General features: G+C 47.7%; 1 protein-coding gene across 4 annotated transcripts in view; it reads right to left on the bottom strand.

Moving 5' to 3' along the window:
* Positions 1–19373, bottom strand: part of MIDEAS (mitotic deacetylase associated SANT domain protein) — a 71638-nt gene that overhangs the window by 12814 nt on the left and 39451 nt on the right. For 2 of the 4 annotated variants that reach the window (XM_088654748.1, XM_035112656.3), the window contains exons 2-8: positions 15238–15316; positions 13582–15116; positions 9827–10138; positions 7519–7864; positions 6721–6787; positions 1968–2110; positions 1623–1726 (exon numbers count right to left, since the gene is read on the bottom strand). In XM_088654748.1, coding sequence (XP_088510874.1) covers positions 1623–1726; positions 1968–2110; positions 6721–6787; positions 7519–7864; positions 9827–10138; positions 13582–15108 — 2499 coding nt within the window. In that variant the 5' untranslated portion in view covers positions 15109–15116; positions 15238–15316. Of the gene's footprint in view, positions 1–1622; positions 1727–1967; positions 2111–6720; positions 6788–7518; positions 7865–9826; positions 10139–13581; positions 15317–19373 lie in introns of all 4 variants that reach the window. The other 2 variants (XM_035112647.3, XM_088654736.1) reach the window with 1 other exon arrangement.

Here is a 19373-nt window from a genome sequence, read left to right on the forward strand (position 1 = left end):
TGGCAAACCAGAGCAGCACATGGAAACGCCGTTTACCTTCCCGCTGTAGCGGTTCCTATTTATCTACTTGCATTTTGACGTGCTTTCGAACTGCTATTGCAGCGATAGGTGGACTTTAAAATTAAGTCTCCCTAAGGTGGCAGGAGATGCTAAAGTACTTATTTAATTCTTAAATTTATATTCACCTTTCCATTGGTAACACTCAACAGAGCCAATTAATAAATAGGAATCTGATCCAATACTATACAGGGGAAACTTTCCTATTAGATACAGCTTCTAACTGGGACCCAGGTGGCGCTGTGGTTAAACCACTGAGCCTAGGGCTTGCTGATCAGAAGGTCGGCGGTTCAAATCCCTGTGACGGGGTGAGCTCCCGTTGCTTGGTCCCAGCTCCTGCCAACCTAGCAGTTCGAAAGCATGTCAAAATGCAAGTAGATAAATAGGAACCGCTACAGCGGGAAGGTAAACGGCGTTTCCGTGCGCTGCTCTGGTTTGCCAGGAGCGGCTTTGTCATGCTGGCCACATGACCTGGAAGCTATACGCCGGCTCCCTCGGCCAATAATGCGAGATGAGCGCGCAACCCCAGAGTCGGTCACGACTGGACCTAGTGGTCAGGGGTCCCTTTACCTTTACCTAACTGAAGTGAAAAAGTGAAGTTTTACTTTAACAACAACAAGATTAAATTATCATCATCATCATCATCATACCCATCTGGCTGGGTTGCCCCAGCCACTCTGGGAAGTTTCCAACACACATAAACACATTTCCTGGGATGGAATCGGAGTGAGGATGGCAGTGAGGACGTAGTGGTGCAGGCCCACTGGCAGAACCAATCTGGAGTTTCCAGCTGTGCATCTGCACTTTAATTTTGGACCCTTCTTCTCAAACGGCTAAAAAAAGGTTTTCCAACAGAACAAGACATTTGCAGTTCACATGAAGCGGTCTTATACTTTGCATCTTTGGGTAAGTCTGGGAAATGCTCCTGCCCAAAACCCCAGAGAGCTGCTGCCAGACAGTGTAGACCAGGCACCCCCAAACTCGGCCCTCCAGATGTTTTGGGACTACAACTCCCATCATCCCCAGCTAACAGGACCAGTGGTCAGGGATGATGGGAGTTGTAGTCCCAAAACATCTGGAGGGCCAAGTTTGGGGGTGCCTGGTGTAGACAGAAGTGAGCTAGATCAACCAGTTTAAGGCAGCTTCTTGTGTTTTATATACGTACTGAGTAAGGCCATTGCTCTCAAGCTCAGAAACATCTGCTCTGACTGGCAGTGTTTCCCAAGGTCTCAAGCAGGAGGCCTTCCCTGACAGACCCGGAGGTGCCAGATGTTGATCCCATCCGCTTATGCATGCAAAACAGATGCTCTACCACTCAGCTACTACTTGGCTAAGAGGAAGATGCACCATTAGCAGTGAATCTGGGAGGGATGAGTGAAGAAAGGAAGAAGACTGCCAAAAGGCACATTCTACAAAACGTAGGATTCTAACATAGGCACTCCTTGTAGAAGGTGAAAGTGCATGAGCTTGGCAAGTACTTGGCTAGTACTTCCCTCACTGGGACCAATACAAACAGCGTTCCTGCCAAATCCAATTAGACGCACTGACGATTGCTGGAGACTTACCAGAACATTTCCTTTCGTTTCATGTAAGCAGTGAAATGCCAGCTCTTGGTTGGTGCCACCGCCAGGAAATATACTTGAGCAAGCAGCAGTTAGCAGATTCTCCACTGTCACAGCACAAAACAAGACAAGCGGTAGGTGCAGGTCAGGGAGGAGGGGAGAGAGAAAACCGAAAGATCAGCTTATACATCCCTTCACACCAATATCCTACCTAGATTTCCCCTTCATATTTGGCAAGCCTCAACCTTTACAGTGGATCAATGGTCAACAGCAATTAGTGGTTGACCACACAGCAATTTTAAAAATGTAAACCATCACAGATAGTAGCTCAGTTTCCAAGCTCCTTACCATTCTCTTGAGTAGACGCATCCGTTTCAAGCTCTTCCCATGGCTGCCACACAAGTTCTGCCTTGGCCTTGTCAGAGGCCGCCAGAGATCGATCTCTAAGAGGTGGGATTTCTGCTTGAAACCGGGACCCCACATTGATCCGTCTATCAAAATAAATGCACATTTAAAAACGACTCACCCTGCAAGTTCTAATATGATAATTTGCTAAAGTTAAAAGCTTGCCTCCGCAAATCAAGCTAAACTCCAACTGGCGCAATAGGCAGTACGCAATTCCATGGCTGCTGCTTCTTCCAGTTTAAAACCAACACTAAGTTTCAGTTTCAAAATGCAAGTTTTTTGTCTTTGTCTTTTGGGTATAGGATATCTAGGAGCATGGATGCTAAAAACGGAAAAGCAAGATTCGGAAGCCGCCCACAAGGAGCACAACTGTAAGTTCCTTTACTTACATGTAACAGCATGTGAGAGCCAAATATGGCAAATTTCTTCGCCTACTCTTCACACATTCCATGCATGCATCCTGCTAAATGATAGTCATGGAAGACTCAACAGTCCAGTGCAAATCTACAAATACAGTCATACCATGGTTGACAAACGACTTGCGAGCCAAACGTTTTGGTTCCTGAACGCCACAAACCCGGAAGTGAGTATTCCGGTTTGCAAACGTTCTTTGGAACCCAAACGTCCGGTGCGGCTTCCAATTGGCTGCAGGAGTTTCCTGCAGCCAATTGGAAGCTGCGCCTTGGTTTCTGAACGTTTTGAAAGTCGAACGGACTGTATGACGGACTGTATTTGCATGGATGGCAAATGGATGACCATCCAGATGTTTGTTCAACTCCAGCTCCCCTCTAGCCAGTATGACCAATAGTCAGGGATGGTGGGAGTTTTTGTCCAAGATCTGGAAGGCCACAGGTCAGACTAGAAGTTGCCAATGTGGCAACCTCAAGATGTTGGACTGCAACCTTCATCATCCCTGACTACAAACCACGCTGGCTGAGGATGATAGCAACTGCACTCCACACCATCTGAAGGCAACCCCTGGTTTAGTCATCCCCAAGCCTGAGGTTCAAAATCCTGCTAACCCACAAAGCTTTCTTTGGAGTCTTCAGCTAATGTCAATATAAGCTACCTCAGTGTTTCTCAACCTTTTTTGGGCCACGGCACACTATGTTCTATGAAAAAAATCACGCGGCACACCAACTCTGTGCCGCCCTATATTTAGTTTAGTTTGTCTATAGCCCCTGCTTTTTGCCCAAACGGGCCCCATCCACCACCCAGCTGAAGTTCCCAAGCTGCTTGAAACCCACAAACGTTACAATCCGTCCCTAGTCCAACATTTACTCGCAAGTAAACCTCGCACTCAGTTCGGTGGGCCTCAGTCCCCGCCGCCCAAGCAAGCATCAGCATTCAACCTGGCGACGCAAAGCTAGGCATTTCTACTCGGAAGGAAGCGCCGCTGAGTTTTAGTGGGGCTTGCTACCTGGCTAGTGGCTGCAACCGGATTGCAGTTTAAATCGGATTTGTGTGTGCAAGCCGGTTCCGCAGAGGCCATTGGGACGTTTCTTCTCAAATAATTGGGATTCGGCACATCTTAGGACACATTTACACGGGAGGAAGAAAATCCCAAGGGAAGCTGGCGCGACCTCAGCCTGTAATTTGCTGTGACGTGCGGCGAAGAGAAGGGCGATTTGCATTGTCACGTGCCTGGCGGCCGCCAATATCCATCGGTTACCCGCCGGAAAGGAAGCCGGCCGGGTCACGATGCGGGCGCTCGCCTCGCGTCGTGACCCGGCCGGCTTCCTTTCCGGCGGGTCAGCGACGTGACAATGCAAATCGCCCTTCTCGTCGCAGCACACCAGCCAGCGTCTCGCGGCACACTAGTTGAGAAACGCTGAGCTACCTCTCAACATTGGTGGGAGTGCAAGGCGGCACTCCATGCTCCTTGAACAAGCATCAGGATATCCTATATAATAAAGTCCCTGTGTCTCTGCGTCCAGATTCCCTGTGTCCCTTTGTCCGCGCTAATGCGCATGTGCCCCACGGACACAGGGACTGGACAAAGAGGCGGGACGTACACACACACACACACGTTCTCTCCCCCCCCTCAACCCTCTGCCTCCCAATCCCTGCAGCGGCGGACCAAGATGGCGGCATCGGGCTCCGGGGCCGCGACGGCAGGAGCCCGGTCCGGCTCCCGCCGCGGCCCTGGAACTCGATGCCGCCATCTTGGTCCGCCGCCACCGCCTCCTGACAACCCTACCTGGCCCATGAGAGGAGCGGCGGGGCCGCGGCCTTCTCTCCCGCTCGGCCGCGGGACACGACAGGAGAGCGCTTTGTTTAATTGCGTTCCTGGCGCGCCCCGCGGCCGAGCGCAGAAAGGGAGGGAAGGCCGCGGCCCCGTCGCACCTCTAGCGCCTGTTTTCTTAACGGGCTGAATGAGACTAGTAATTATATAAACAGACAAACTTTGAAACATATTTCAAATATCATGGTAATGGGGGGAAACGGGCTTTATTGTTCTGGTGTGTGTGTGTGTGTGTGTGTATCTCTATCTCTATCTCTATCTATATGTGCAGCAGGCCTGAAGCCTGCCAGTATGGCTGAACGATATTTACTCAGATGTTATGCTGGAAAAGAATGCTTTATAAGGAATGCTGTGAGATGCCAGTTTGTTTTATTTTGAAAGTGGGGCGAATAAATCTGTCAGCTTGGAGACTGGCTAAGGTTCAGATTTCAACTGCTGTTGCTGAAGAATTAAACACAAATTGTTCTCTTGCATGTCGCTTATTTAAGCCTCGAAACTATTCCCCCCCCCTTCTAATCAAGCACAGGAAGGCCCTGAAATGATCCAAGGGAAGACTCCTGGACTCAAAGACATAGGATCAAATTCCAGGGCTACCTCCCCATAGTTTTGGTGCCACGTCTTGAAAAAGTCACCCACCACCTGCAGGCATGTGGAAGAGAGCTCGCAGAAGCAACTTCCATTCACAGATATCCTTGCAGGTTTAGGAGCTGCACTTGCAGCTTACAGGTCCACAACTGCACTGCACTGCACTATAAGCATGCTTTGCCCTTAACTTCTGGGGGAATCCCAGCTGCACTGGGTGGCAGAGGTGTGAACCCCTTTCCTGGAATGAACTGGGATTGAGGGCTGTCGGTCACCTCTGCCTGTTTAGCACATGTGATGTCCTGCTAGTCTAAGAACTGTGCTTCTCATTGAAACTACCACCAGCTGTAATGCAGCACATTCTATAGGCCAAGGGAGATCGTGTCAGTGCAACGAAAGGGAGAGCCTTGTTTCCGCACTCTCTGCCTGCATGTTCCTTGGGCACGAGCACTAAGCTCTGATCATCTCTTGGAGGAGAGTGTGTTTCCTGCTTGGCAGGGGGTTGGACTGGATGGCCCTTGTGGTCTCTTCCAACTCTATGATTCTAGGAGAACTTCTGAGCACAACATTTTTATAGCCAGTCTCCTCCTATGCTTCAAGCTCTTCCAAGAGGGCAAAGGAAAGAGAACTTAAGGCAACAGTCCTCTGCACATGAAACAAGAGTAAAACCCATGGAATTGAATGGGTGTTTGTTTGTTTTTTGAGTGAATTTGCACAGAATCAAGCTACAATCCTAAGAACAGGCATCCCCAAACTTCAGCCCTCCAGATGTTTTGGACTACAATTTCCATATTCCCTGACCACTGGTCCTGTTAGCTAGGGATCATGGGAGTTGTAGGCCAAAACATCTGGAGGGCCGCAGTTTGGGGATGCCTGCCTAAGAACATGTACCAGGTAGTAAGCCCCCATTAAACTCAGTGAGAAATACTTCTGTATAATCTTGTTTAGGATTATGCTGCAATAACATGTAGGTAATACTCTGTGACCTCCAGGAACTAATTGCTGTTACAAAAAAAACTTAGCAGGAGTTTGTATCCTGTCTGGTAGCTCTCAAATATCATCATTAATCAGTATCAACATCTGCTATTCAGAGCTACAGAACCTCTGCACACAGAGGTTGGTTAAAGTGCTTATACTCCAAATACAGCAAATCCCTATATTCCTGTAATGGGAATGTTGTGTATTCCCATTAAAATACACACATAAAATTATCAACTCATTACAAATTTCTGAGACCAGATGGTGGAAACAAATTGCTTCTATAAAGACACAGGGTTTTGGGGGTTGTTGTTTTTCGGCTTGAATCATCTTGAGTTCAGTAGCCGTTCCCAGAGAGAGCAGAGTGAGAACTGAATGACTGAGGAACCACAGGGCTGTAGTAAGAACAAGACTGAAGTCCGCCACCTTACAAGCCAAGTATTTCAATTCATGTTGCAGTTTGGATGGAAATGTGTGTCAGCAGCTACCATCTTGAAATGTGTTGTTGCATGCAACTGCATTTGGGATCTAGCTGCTTGGAGGAGGAATGCAATATATGTGATTGCACACTTTTGCAGAATGCTATAGATTAACAGCAAGGGAGTCATTAGAATAATGTCAAAGGAAATATGCAGAAAGAGCATTTTATGTTTCAATGGAGAAAACACTGGATAAATTCGTGGAGGCTATCAAAGGCTACCAGCTGTTGACCAGGACTGGATATAGGCAGGGCCAGAACTCGCTGGAACTCAGTTCTGGCACCTCTCAGGAAGGAGCGGTTGCCATTCTAAGAGAACAAGGGAGGGGTTCTGGCACCTCTCTTTTTTTGGAAAAATAGCACTGGAGCTCAGTGGATGCACTGTCCTCTCCCCGCCCCAACTGAGTACTTACGGTTCAATGCTGACAGGAGTACACTCTCCCATTACTGAAAGGACAGGAGGGGTGACTTCAGCACTATCTGCAAGTCAAGATGACACAATTAATTCATGGCCCTTCTTCTACTTAAGGATGACTTGATATCAGCCTTGCATTTAACAACTTGTGAGGTAGCCCTCAGTAACTCAGAACCACATACAGGTGAGTGGGTGAGCTACTAGAGGAGGGATAGATCACTCCATTTCTCCTTGGCTTGTCCTCCTGGGTTTCCACACTTGCTGTGTGGAAGGAAAGCACAGAAACTCAGCAGGCTGAAGGGCATGGAGGACCGATTGCTCTATCCCATCAAACCACTTAGCAACCCTCCCTTCCTTACTTTTTTAAGGAAGTCTGCTAAGAGGCAAGTAACCTGTGCTGGCAACAGAAAAAAGGGCTTCTCCATACTTCACAGTCAGCATGGAAAAGTAGCTTATTAGCAGGCTAGTAAACTTCATGGGCTTATTTTACAAGGTCAACTAAACTTTTTTGTTTGGCGAAGTTACCTATGGCTATAAGAAGGGTGGGTCTTAATCTGTACCACGCAATCTTTTTGTTATCTAGCATTCTTTCAAATGCAGCAACGATACACTGTTCCAATACCATGTTCTAACTTAAGAAGGCATCATGGTGCATGCAGTCCAATCTTCCACAAACAAACAAAAACCCCGACTTGTGAGGGGCCGTCTATCTACAATTGCCGAGTCATAATTTATTTCCTCCAGCCGTGATCCTCCTCCCATTCTACCCTCAAAAGGACAATACATGGGAACTTACTGGATCTGAGCAGTGTCCTGTGTGCACTTTTAGGAGTCATAGGAGGTGGAACTGAGTTACCACTGGCAGAAAGGATGGCGTTGAAATACAGTCCAGAACCCTCTCGCACTGGGCTAAGTATTGGTGGGGGAGTGTAAGGAGGTAGCTCAAAGTTCCTGTCGGAAGGGTGATCTGCCAAGCGGACAGGTGAGCGCAAGTGGCTCTGGTAGGGTGTGATATTGGAATAGACAGGCGGAGCAATGAAGGTGCCGGCTTTTGGTGGTATGAAGAGAGGCTCTGGCCTGGGCCGCTGCTTCGGTTTCCGTGCAAAGCCTTCCACTTCTTCTTTTGGAGCAGGGCCTTCATGCTATGAAAAGGAAAGAAGCTTTGGTTCACACAGTTCAAAGTACTTCAATCTCTCTCTCTCTCTCTCTCTCTCTCTCTCTCTCTCTCTCTCTCTCTCACACACACACACACACACACACACACACACCGACAAACATAAACATCAACCAAATGGAAATAGCATGGCTGCTCCACCAGCTCATTCCAGTAACTGGTATGTGCTTGTTTTAACTTATACAGTGGTACTTCCGGTTAAGAACTTAATTCATTCCAGAGGTCCGTTCTTAAGCCGAAAACTGCTCGTAACATGAGGCGTGCTTTCGCTAATGGCACCTCCCGCTGCTGCCGCGCTGCCGGCGTGCGACTTCTGCTCACATCCTGGGGCAAAGTTCACAACCAGGAGCATCTACTTCCGGGTTAGTGGAGCTCGTAACCTGAAGCATTCGCAAGGAGGACGGTACCTTGGTTCTCGAACTTAATCCGTTCTGGGAGTCCATTCGACTCCCGAAACTGTTCGAAAACCAAGGCGCGGCTTCCGATTGGCTGCAGGAGCTTCCTGCACTCAAGTGGAAGCCGCGTCGGATGTTCGGCTTCCGAAAAATGTTGGCAAACCAGAACACTTACTTCCGGGTTTGCGGCGTAAGAGTACCAAGGCGTTTGAGAACCAGGGTATGACTGTAAATTGAAGTTATATCCCCCTTTTCCTCACAAGAGCCCAAAGTGGCATACATGGCTCCTTCCTGCTCTTATTTTATCCTCTCAACAAACTGGAAGGAAACATGCCTGTCACCTTGAGCTCCTGGGGGCTGGGGAGATAAATGTAATAATAAAATTTGTTGGAGCTGTGAGCAACACAATGTGGCCTTGTAAAGACATCAGACCTGGACGATGTAGCACAGATAAGCCTCTTTCAGAAAGATTGTATTCTGCCAGTCATTTATGAGGCCGACAAAACCATAATTTCCCCCATCAAGACCCAAGTAAATAAGATGGGGAAATGCCAGCTGTGTGACCACACAATGCTTATAGGCACAGTGAAAGTTTCATGCAATATCATCATGTCTGACTTACATTTAGGAAAATCACTTGCGTAGGAAGAAATGTAGAAAAAAAGATGTAAAGCCCTCATGTGCAATTATTTAAATTTGCTTTCTATGGTCTCTTCCGACACATTAGTGCTTTCAGTGTCTCTCAAAAAAGATTAATTTCTATACAATTCAAAAATAGTCCACATACTTGACATGATAAAACCTCATTGAAATCACTCTCACTCAAATGAAAGCTATTCATTCAACCTATCAAATTCCTACTACAGTGGTACCTCTACTTACGAGTAACTCTACTTACGATTGTTTCTACTTACGAACGGAGCTCTGTCCGCCATCTTGGATGCGGTTTAGATAGGATTTTTTCTACTTACGAATTTTTAGATAGGGTTGCTTCGACTTACGAATTTTTTCTCCCAATGCATTCCTATGGGATTCGAATTACAATTTTTTTCAACTTACGAATGTGCGTTCGGAACGCATTAAATTCGTAAGTAGAGGTACCACTGTACCAAAGATGACTTGGCTTTCATATCCTTTGCTTCTCCTTTCGATGGTCAAAGCAGTCAGAGAGGTTTCACCATTTTAATACCAGATACAGCCAGAATTGATTTATTCTTTTTTAAAAACAAAAACAAGTCTGCTTCACCTATTTTTTTCCATGGAGAAAATAGCCCCCTTTCCCTGGCATGGTGGAGGGTGCCATTTTGTGGTTCACCTCAGGTGCCAAAGAGTCTTGGGCCAGCCCAATGCAAACCAGGCCAGCGGCAGAGAACAAGAGGGATGAGCTGAACCAATAAGCTGCAGCCTGTTCTGTGGAAAAGGTGCCACAAAGAACCAAGAAGAAAACACCCAGCAAGATTCACTTTACTAGCAGAGAGGATTTCTCCCACCTCCCTGCCCCATGCCCACAATCAGGATCCCAAACACAAACCTACCTGAGTTGGCACGTCCATGTTCAAATTGCGATTCGACCTCCTCCGGGTGACGATTACGGAAGGCTTGCTTTCAGCGAAGCTTCGGTCGTTTGCCACGAACCGCTGTGCCTTCCCTTCCTCTGCCTTCTCACTACCGATATCATGAGAGTCCAGCCTCCTCACAGGCACAGACACGGGCATGATGAGAGGCACAAGGCTGCTGTCTTCCCGGGCTCTCTTTGGGGCTGGCGAAGAACCGGCAAACTCCACGACACTCCTGGGTGCAGTGACTGCCGCCTCACTCCTGTTCCTTTCTTCTGAAGTTTCTGGCTCCTTAGAACAAAAAGATCACGTGAGCATTAAGGTAGCTGAATAAGCTAACAATAAGCTATGGTCAATGGATTTCTCTGTGTTGGTGCCACGTATGTGGAACTCCCTGCCCCAAGAGGTTGGGTTACATAAGAGGAGCCAGCTGGATCGGGACAATGGCATATCTGGTTCAGCATCCTGTTCTCACGCTGGCCAAACAGATGCCTGTGGGAAACCAGGGAGCAGAACATGAGCGCAACAGCACTCTCCCCTCCAGTGTTTTCCAGCAACTGGTATTCAGAAACATTGCTGCTCCAACTATGGAGGTAGATCATAGCTATTGTGGCTAGGAGCCATGGATAGCCCTCTCCTCCTCTTTTATTTCTGTTCTGCCAGTATTCCTTTAAAAAAAAAAAGGATTCTATTGCTAATTTTTAAAAATTTGGTTTATTGCTGGGGGTTTTTGGTTTGCCTTTTTATATGTAAGCCAATTCAAGCAACTCCTTTGGTGGAGGGTAAATTTTGAAAACAAACTTGCTACACTGCTCAACCCTTTGGAATTCAAATGTTATTTACCACGCATGCATCCAACTGCCCCCAGGTTAAAAGTGCCAGCATGTACTGCCAGTACAGACAAGTATGGTTATTTTCTTGACTTGGGAGAGATGCTGCATGAAAGTTTATGGGTCTGGAACTACAGCAAGGGAAAGCAGTAAATAATGGCAGTATCTTCTACCGAGCACCAAGGCATACAATGAAGAAGAAAAAGGAGTCAGCTGTCTCTCTCTTGTCCAATGCATTTATCCAGGAGTCCAATGCATTTATCCTCCTAGAACAGGGCTCAGCAACCTTTTTCAGCCGTGGGCCGGTCCACCGTCCCTCAGACCATGTGGTGGGCCGGACTATATTTTGAAGTGGAAAAAATGAACAAATTCCTTTGCCCCACAAATAACCCAGAGATGCATTTTAAATAAAAGCACACATTCTACTCATGTAAAAACACCAGACAGGCCCCACAAATAACCCAGAGATGCATCCTATATAATAAAGTGCAAGTGTCTCTGCGTCCAGTATTCCGTGTGTCCCTGGGTTTGTGCTACTGCGCATGTGCCCCACGGACACAGGGATTGGACGGAGAGACAGGACGCACACACACACGTGCTCTCTCCCCCCCACCTCTGCCTACCGTTTACGCCGCTTCGTCTGGGCGCTCCGCTGAGCCCAGCTGGGCAGCGGGCGCCCAGGAGAAGGCCACGATTCGGCCTCTTTCTGTGGTGGCGGCACGTGGGGGGGCCGGCTCGCCCCTCCCACGGCCGCCGCTTCATTTGGGCGCTCTGCTGAGCCCAGCTGGGCAGCGGGCGCCCAGGAGAAGGCCGCGATTCGGCCTGTTTTGGCGGCGACGGCGACGCGTGGGAGGGGCCAGTCGCCGCCGCCAAAAGAGGCCGAATCGCGTCCTTCTCCTGGGCGCCTGCTGCCCAGCTGGGCTCAGTGGATCGCCCTTGAGGAAGCGGCGGCCGAGGGAGGGCCAGCCGCCCCCCCGGTGCTGCCGTCGCCGAAACAGCTTCTCCCGGGCGCCCGCTGCCCAGCTGGGCTCAGCAGAGCACCCACTGCTAAAGGGGGGGGGAGGCCGCGGCCCCGCCACTCCTCTAGCGCCCGTTTACTGAATGGGCTGAATGACACTAGTTTTAAATAAAAGCACACATCCTACTCATGTAAAAACATGCTGATTCCCGGACCGTCTGTGGGCCGGATTGAGAAGGTGATTGGGCCGCATCTGGCCCATGGGCCTTAGGTTGCCTACCCGTCCTAGAACTTTGGGTTTTGCATACTCAAACATATGTTTTTATAAGGATACTGAGCATAATCCAAATGTTGTGTGAGCAGACTTCTGGTCACACAATGGGATTCCACCTTCCGGTGTTTCCCTGTGCAGCCAAAATTTGCTCCCAAGTCACCCACCCACCCACCTTCCAGAGCAGATTTTGAGAGTGTGCAAGGGCCTGCAGAGAGAAGGTCGAGTCCTCTTGCATAAACGGAAGTCTGTTTTCCTTGTGCATGAGCTGCACTGGATACTGAGCCCATTACCAACTATCAGATCTGATTTCCTGTTGACTTCTTTGGATTCATGCCCTTTTACTAGGGTGGAATTATCTCTCCTTAAATGGAGCCTATCAGAGGACATGACTGCTTGACTGTGTATTTGGTCTAGCCAGATATTTAAAACACACACAAATATACCTACATCACTATGCATTCTATAGGTGGTCCATCCGGATAGTGAAATTCTGTGGCAAGAGGGTAGAAGGCAAGCTTGGCTGTATTACTGTTTCAGATTCCTGAGTCCCATGTCCAAATCTAACACACTAGTAATTACACCATCCAGGCCAAGCATCCTATTGCTTCCTCCCAATCCCTTACTAATGACTATTAGCATGGGGGAGGATGCAAGACTACTTTGAACCCACACTTCCAAGTTAACTGATTGTCATATGACGACAGCTAAACGTCACATTCAAACCCTCCCAGTTACTAAAGTTTATTAGCTGAAATTCCCCACAGGTTTCCAGTTTCAGCAGGCTATACACTTGATATATTCCCATCTTTAAAAAATATAAGTTCAGACATTACAACAGTTTTGCTGAAAACTCTCAAAGGTTTATGTTGGAGACTTCCTTAAGTACTGTGGCGGGAGGAGGGGAAAGAGAGAGATAAGTGTTCTGTCACATAGCAGTTTGTTCTCTTCATTTTACAGCCTTATCCCATTCCACGGAAGGGAGTGGCAAGGCTAGCCTAGCTACTGGGAGACGGAGCTAGCATTTGCTCTCTCTTTATTCAGTTGTCGGAGATGTTTGCTAGAGAGGAAGAGGGAACCAAAAATAAGGCGAAAAGCATAGCACATGCAGACACACACGCGCGCGCGCGCGCGCGCGCGCACACACACACACACACACACACACACACACACACACAGAGATGCTTTGTGTTTGTTTTCCAAACGGTGCAGTTAAGTGCACCGTAGGAAGCCTTGTACCTGGCTAGGATGTTAACAATTGGTAAACTTGGTCCCAGGGCATTAGAGACGTTAACAGGCTGTATTCAGCTACATTTTACTCAGAGCAGATGTACTGAATTTAATTGCCCTAACTTAAGTCATGTTCATTGATTTCAATGGATTTACTCCAGGTAAAACATCGTTGAGTACCACCCAACATATTCAGAGCAAAATGCAACGGACAGGGTAAGAATCACCTGTTCCCCAGAAACACTTATAAATCCTATGCTCTTCAAAAAAGAAGCAGCAGCAATTTGCTGACTATTATTCTTATTCTTATTTATAAGCTCTTGCTGGGATTATGCTTTCTAAGTGGACAAACAGGGAAATAGTGGTGATCTGCTAACATTCTTAAGGTGTTGCATCCCGTGAAGTGAAGCAATAGTCACGGTGCGCGTCAGGAAATGCCACTTACTTTGAGATTCTGGAGAGAAGCCAACTCCACAGCCTTCTGAGCCAGGGTTAGCAAATTGGCTTCCTGAGAAACACGCCGTCTCCTCCGCGTGCTTTGGATGACGCCGCCTCTGACCCCACCAAAGTCGTTAGCTCTCTGGCCGAGGCCCTCCGTGGCACCCACCGGCTTCTCTGCCTGGCTGGCATTTTCATACATGCCCGCTTTCTCCGCTTCGGGCTGGGCGCCAGCTGGCATCTCCCCATGCTCCAGCTCCGTTCTGCCAGGTTGCAAATAGATCTCCTTGTTGTGACTGAATGCTTCGGGCTGGTGTCGAAAGTGGACTTCTGGGTGCTGCTGCGGTTGCCAGTGATGTGGCAGCACACCGCCAGAATACTCCTCAGCTGGCTTGGATGCCAAAGCTTCCTCTGCAGAAGACGCTGGCAGGACACCTTCCTTGGAAAGCCTCCGTGATCTCCTCGGGAGAGGGATCTGGGCCTGGGGAAGGACAGCCTGCGGATTTGGTTCTGTCAGGGCCTTCAGCAGCTCCTGGTTCCGCTCGGGAACTGGGTGGAACTGATGGGAAACCATATGATGCTGAGGAGGCTGGGGTGGCCCTGCCCCATGAGGCTGCGTGACAGATGCAGGTTGTTGCATGCCAAAGCCTTGCACAGCTGCCTGCTGCTGCTGCTGCTGCTGTTGTGGATAAAAGTTTTCAAACAGCTGCAACTGTGGAAGAGCTTGTTGCTTCTGCTGGGTGGTAAAGGCTGGGCTGGAAGTAGGAGGGGCTTGCTGAAAGACATGCAACAGTTCGGGGAGACCTTGCTTCTGGCCCTGGTGGCCAAAGGCAAGCTGGAAAGGTTGCAAAGGGAGGGTCTGATTCTGCTGCTGCTGTTGCTGCTGCTGATGCTTCTGCATTTGCTGAAAAGAATTAATCTGGGCTTGCTGCCTGACCAGGGCTTGCTGTTCTAACTGGGCTTTATGAGACATCATCTGCTGCACAGCATCTCCATACAAGTCCAGGTGCGACACCACCACACCTTTCTCCCGGTTCCTCTTCAGGGGATCTTGGTGGCTGAAGAAACCTGGGATGTTGGCGTTGGGGTGCCCCCCTTTCTGGGCACCCCCATACACCATCCCGTGATTCCAGCCTCCAGGCTGAGGCTGCCAGCTAGCATCACTGCGCTCTGGTAGCCGGTTCCCCGCCAGAGAGTTCTGCCACTTGGCAGCAGCCAGCTGCTGGGGGATCATCCTCGCATCGCCTCTATCCTGATAGAGAGAGTTCAGCAAAGCAGCATTGCCATGGACGCCCCCATATACGCCTGGCTTGGAAAGCTCCATGCCCTGGGAGGAAGGCACATTCCCCCCATGGTTGAAGTACTGCCCTTCTTTAAGCAGCAGTAGCTGTTGCTGCTGCTGCTGCTGCTGCTGCTGCTGCTGCTGCTGCTGCTGCTGTTGCTGCTGCTGCTGCTGAACTTCTTCCTCGTTGAAAAAGGCAATCCGCTTCCCAGTCCTCTTGCTTGAAGACTTTGGATGGGCCTGCAGACTCATGGTTCAGTCTATCCTCCCGAGGACAAGGAAGAGACAAGATATCTCAGATTAACAGCCAACCCATTGCTAGTGCTTGTGCACAAAGTAGAGGGTAAGTCTAAAAACAGCAAAAAAAGAAATTCTCCTCACTTCAAGTCTAGTCCATGCAGAGATGGAAGAGGCAAGTTTCAGCCCACTTTCTATTCGGCGGTCTGCTTAGCTTCAGCGCCTGAAAAAGAAAAGAAATAAGCAGAAAATTAAACACCTGCAACTCAGTTCAGGGTAACCAGTTATCTCAACACTGTTGCATGAAGCTTTCAAAAGCTCAGCCAGTCGATTTATCCCCACCAGGGACTTGGAGCCACATTCCCCTTCTTCAAGGGGACTCCAAATCCAAAGCGGACAAGAAGACAGGACCAGATCTAGAAGCGCTTCCACAAGACAAGTATAGGAGGCAATGCCCCTCTGGCCCAAGGATGTGGGACCGCCAACCTCAGACTTGGAGCACTCGATTGCAGAAGCTCCAGTGAGACCAGAGGTGAATTGAGAGTGCCTGGTTTTGCTGCTCCTGCCGTTAGTTTTCATTGCAAATTAACTTGTGTATGTTTGTTTAGTTTTAGATGATTAATTCTTGGCTTTAAATGTATATGTGTTTCCCCCCAGGACAACTGGGTGAAGGGCAGATTATAAATGGCCATAATAAAAGCAAACTGTGCTGCATTATGAAAACTGCAGTCCCTGGGCTGGGGCCTTGCTTGCCTCTTTGATAATCTAACCCTGGCCTCAATCTCCATTGTTGGGAAAAAATAAAAATAGTGTGCAAAGCTAAGTGCAGATATATCTGGCTGTTCTGCAAATCTTTTGTAGACCAGCTGATTTGAGCTCATAGATAAGAAGTCCAGAGTTCATGATATGAACACTCTGCAGTCCTTCCACTAGCCTAATGTGAAGGAGCATCATTTTTTTTAAAAAAAAAATTGTTTAGAAGTCTGACAAATCAATGTACCAAATAAGTGTTCCATAGCGTATCTTAAGCCTGTCCCCATATAAGCCAGCCACCATCAACCCTGCCCAAATGGCATTACCCTGTTTGAAACTAGAGACAAATGTTTGCTTTGTAGAAAGAAGCACTAGATGCATTCCGTGCCTCTGCTGCAAGCAGAATGTTCTCTTCTCCTGTGACTCAGTAGAGTGCCTTGTCGCATTGCACAGATAGCCCAACTTCATTTGCTGGCTACTACTAGCAATGAACCTTTCTTGACCCGTACTTAAATAGCATGGTTCAGTTTGCCAAGGCATGTCTAGGTCTGGTATGACCAGAGAACCAGAGGCGAGCCTAACAACGGATGCTTTTAAGAAGAAAATGTAATAATTGATCTAAATAATAGCTTGGGTAGAGACTAAGGTTAAGTATACATAACCCTCCACATAGAAACACGATTTAAACGCACAGGACGAAAAATATCAGGAGGTTACCAAGGGGGCCTTTTTTCAGAGCCTGCACAGATGCGGGGGTTTTTTGCACCAAAATCTCCTGGCTCCCAATTAAGATCCTACTTCAGGATGTGATGGAGTGTTCTGCTCCTCCCTCCTGCAACAAACGTTACTGTGCACCCACTGGCAGTTCTTCTGTTCCAAAACAGACCGCCTTGAGCATTGTCAGGCAAATGAGTTTGCAAGAAAGGTTGCTCTAGTCTTACAATCTGCAACACTAAACCAGCAGCAGAATCCCCTGAACATAAAGAATGGCACTAACTTAATATATGTTGGGGGGGGGGGGTTGTCAGCATCGCTTGTGCAGGTTCTCTGCTGTTCGCTTGTGTTCCTTTGGTGGTGAGAGATGTTGGGGTTGGCCTAGGGCAGGCATCCCCAAACTTCGGCCCTCCAGATGTTTTGGACTACAATTCCCATCTTCCCCAACCACTGGTCCTGGTTAGCTAGGGATCATGGGAGTTGTAGGCCAAAACATCTGGAGGGCCGCAGTTTGGGGATGCCTGGCCTAGGGTATTGTTGTTCATTTGTGGTTGGCTGTGGTGGTCTTTGTTTCGTCCTCTTTTCCTCTTTCTTCCCAATGTCTCAACAAATGAAACTGATTTGTAAAAATGTTATGGGAGACAATGCATATATCTTTGTAAATCAAGAAAATCTTTAATAATAATAAAGAATGGCACTAACAGGTTGGTTCCAGGGTGTGCCTTCAGCAAACGGAAGGTCTGCTTCGATCTGTAGAAGGGACTGAGATCGAAAAGAGGATGGGGAAGGAGGTAATTTCCACCATATTCCCCTTCCTCCTGCATGCCCACTGCCCCACCAACTGCTCTGGAGAGTCACCCAAGCAGTTGCAGCAACTTTTCATAGGGCACAGGGTGGGAGAGCTGCAGGAATCTGCAAAGATCACCTCCTCCCCTTCATTCCAGCAGATGCCTCCCACAAGGGGGGCTTCAACTTGTAGGGATTCTGAATCCAACCCAGCATGCTTTACACACAAGGGCTGATGGAAATCGAGCTGACAGATGTCCAGTGAATGATCCACTGCTCTGAACTATGTCTCTGAGAGCAGAAGATGATGCAGCCAGAAGCTTCTGCAGGGCTGGTCAAACGGGAACAGAGCTTTCTAGAAAGAAAGGCCACATCTGCTCACTTTTTTCAAAGGGGCTTTCATAGAAATTCGATGCTGTCATTTCTGCTCAGGAATTTCCCAGTTTAACTGCTTCCCACGGGGAGCTGCTTAAAAGCATCCTATATTTTCTTTAGTAACCTTTCAGCATCAAGCAATATACACCAAATAGGAGGAAGATGAAGGAAAGTACCTAAGTGCAGACAGAAAAAAAAGGTTCAGTCCATTTATTTGCTCCCCAAAATATCACAACCAGAAATGCCAAACAGAGTTTTGTCACAGACACAGTTTGCCGTGCCCTCAAACCACTGAAAAACTCAAGTGCCAACTGCAGCATACAAAAACTGTTGCAAAATTGGACAAAGATATAATGAAAAAATATTCACAGTTTTAAAAGTAATAAAGAAGCTCTCTGATGGATTGTGATGTTACAAAGTCAAGGCAATTAAAAAGAGCATGATGAATCATACCAGGAAGCTTACTAGCTAAGACACAAGAATACTAAATACCATTGCTAGATAACATAAACAAGCAGCTTGCTTCATAAAGAACAGAGAAGATAGGGATAGAAAAATTCTTTTCTGTGGGAAAGCAATACATTCTGGTGCCAGGTGGGTTTGACTTCCAAAGACTGATAATAAAGCATTAGATAATAAAGTATTAGTCAATCAGCTATTTCCCGCCTTATGAATTGTCTCCACTCTCATAGCAATAACTGACACTTAGCCAAACATCTTGCACGCACATCAAGATTAATTAAGATTAAAGCCAACCCTAGTCACCAATGACTTGTCACCAATTAACAACCTGGATTTTAACATTATTTCCAACACCTGCAAGGCCACATGAGGAAACGGAAATATCACCCTTCCCTCTTCTGCAGTACAAGTGAAATAACATATAAAAATCATTCCTATCTGAAGGCAAATAAAACAACTGGTTGCGCAGAGAGGACTAGATAATGCTCTAGGAAAAGCTGAAATCAACATTAGCTAGGAAACCACCTGAGAACATAGTGATGATGCAGAATTCTACACCTAACACGTCTCATAGTTCACATCAGCTGCTCCAATACATCCTGAGGATTGGGAGAGACGTGGGAACTACAGTAGTGGGAAACAATGCAAATGGAGGAACACAACTGCAATGTCAGTATCTGGCATTTATTATGTGGCATATTATGTGGCATAAGTTTATCATGCTGCAATTTGTTTTATCTGATCAGCAGATCCCAAATGTGGACTGTTGGCCGACTTGTATTCATCTGCACTTGCAAATACGTCGGCAGAAGTTATTTGCCCATACTGTATATATTTTCAGGAGTTCACCTAGCCACACCTATGTAGCCCTTCACCCCGACTTCCCTGCCTGGTTAACTGGCTGGTGGGGAGAGTTTTGCCCCTCAAAAGTGTCTATCTGCTTAGTGTCTATTCATAGCCCTGCATTCAACTCCACCAGCGCCTCTCTGCACAATTAATTTACTTTTACATATTTAAAAAATAATGTGCATTTCTGTCTTAAGCTCGTGCTGGCAGAGCCTTGTCAAAAACGTAAGACAGCTTAAAAGGTAGAGATGTGAGGAAGGGAAAGTGGCATGCAAACAGGGTTGTTAAAAAGAAAGAGGGAGGTGGGGGGAGGATGTGGCAAGGGGGTGGGTGGGGGCTGTTCT

Source organism: Zootoca vivipara, chromosome 1 (genome assembly GCF_965207765.1).
Source record: "Zootoca vivipara chromosome 1, rZooViv2.hap1.1, whole genome shotgun sequence".
In the NCBI taxonomy this organism is placed as follows: domain Eukaryota; kingdom Metazoa; phylum Chordata; class Lepidosauria; order Squamata; family Lacertidae; genus Zootoca; species Zootoca vivipara.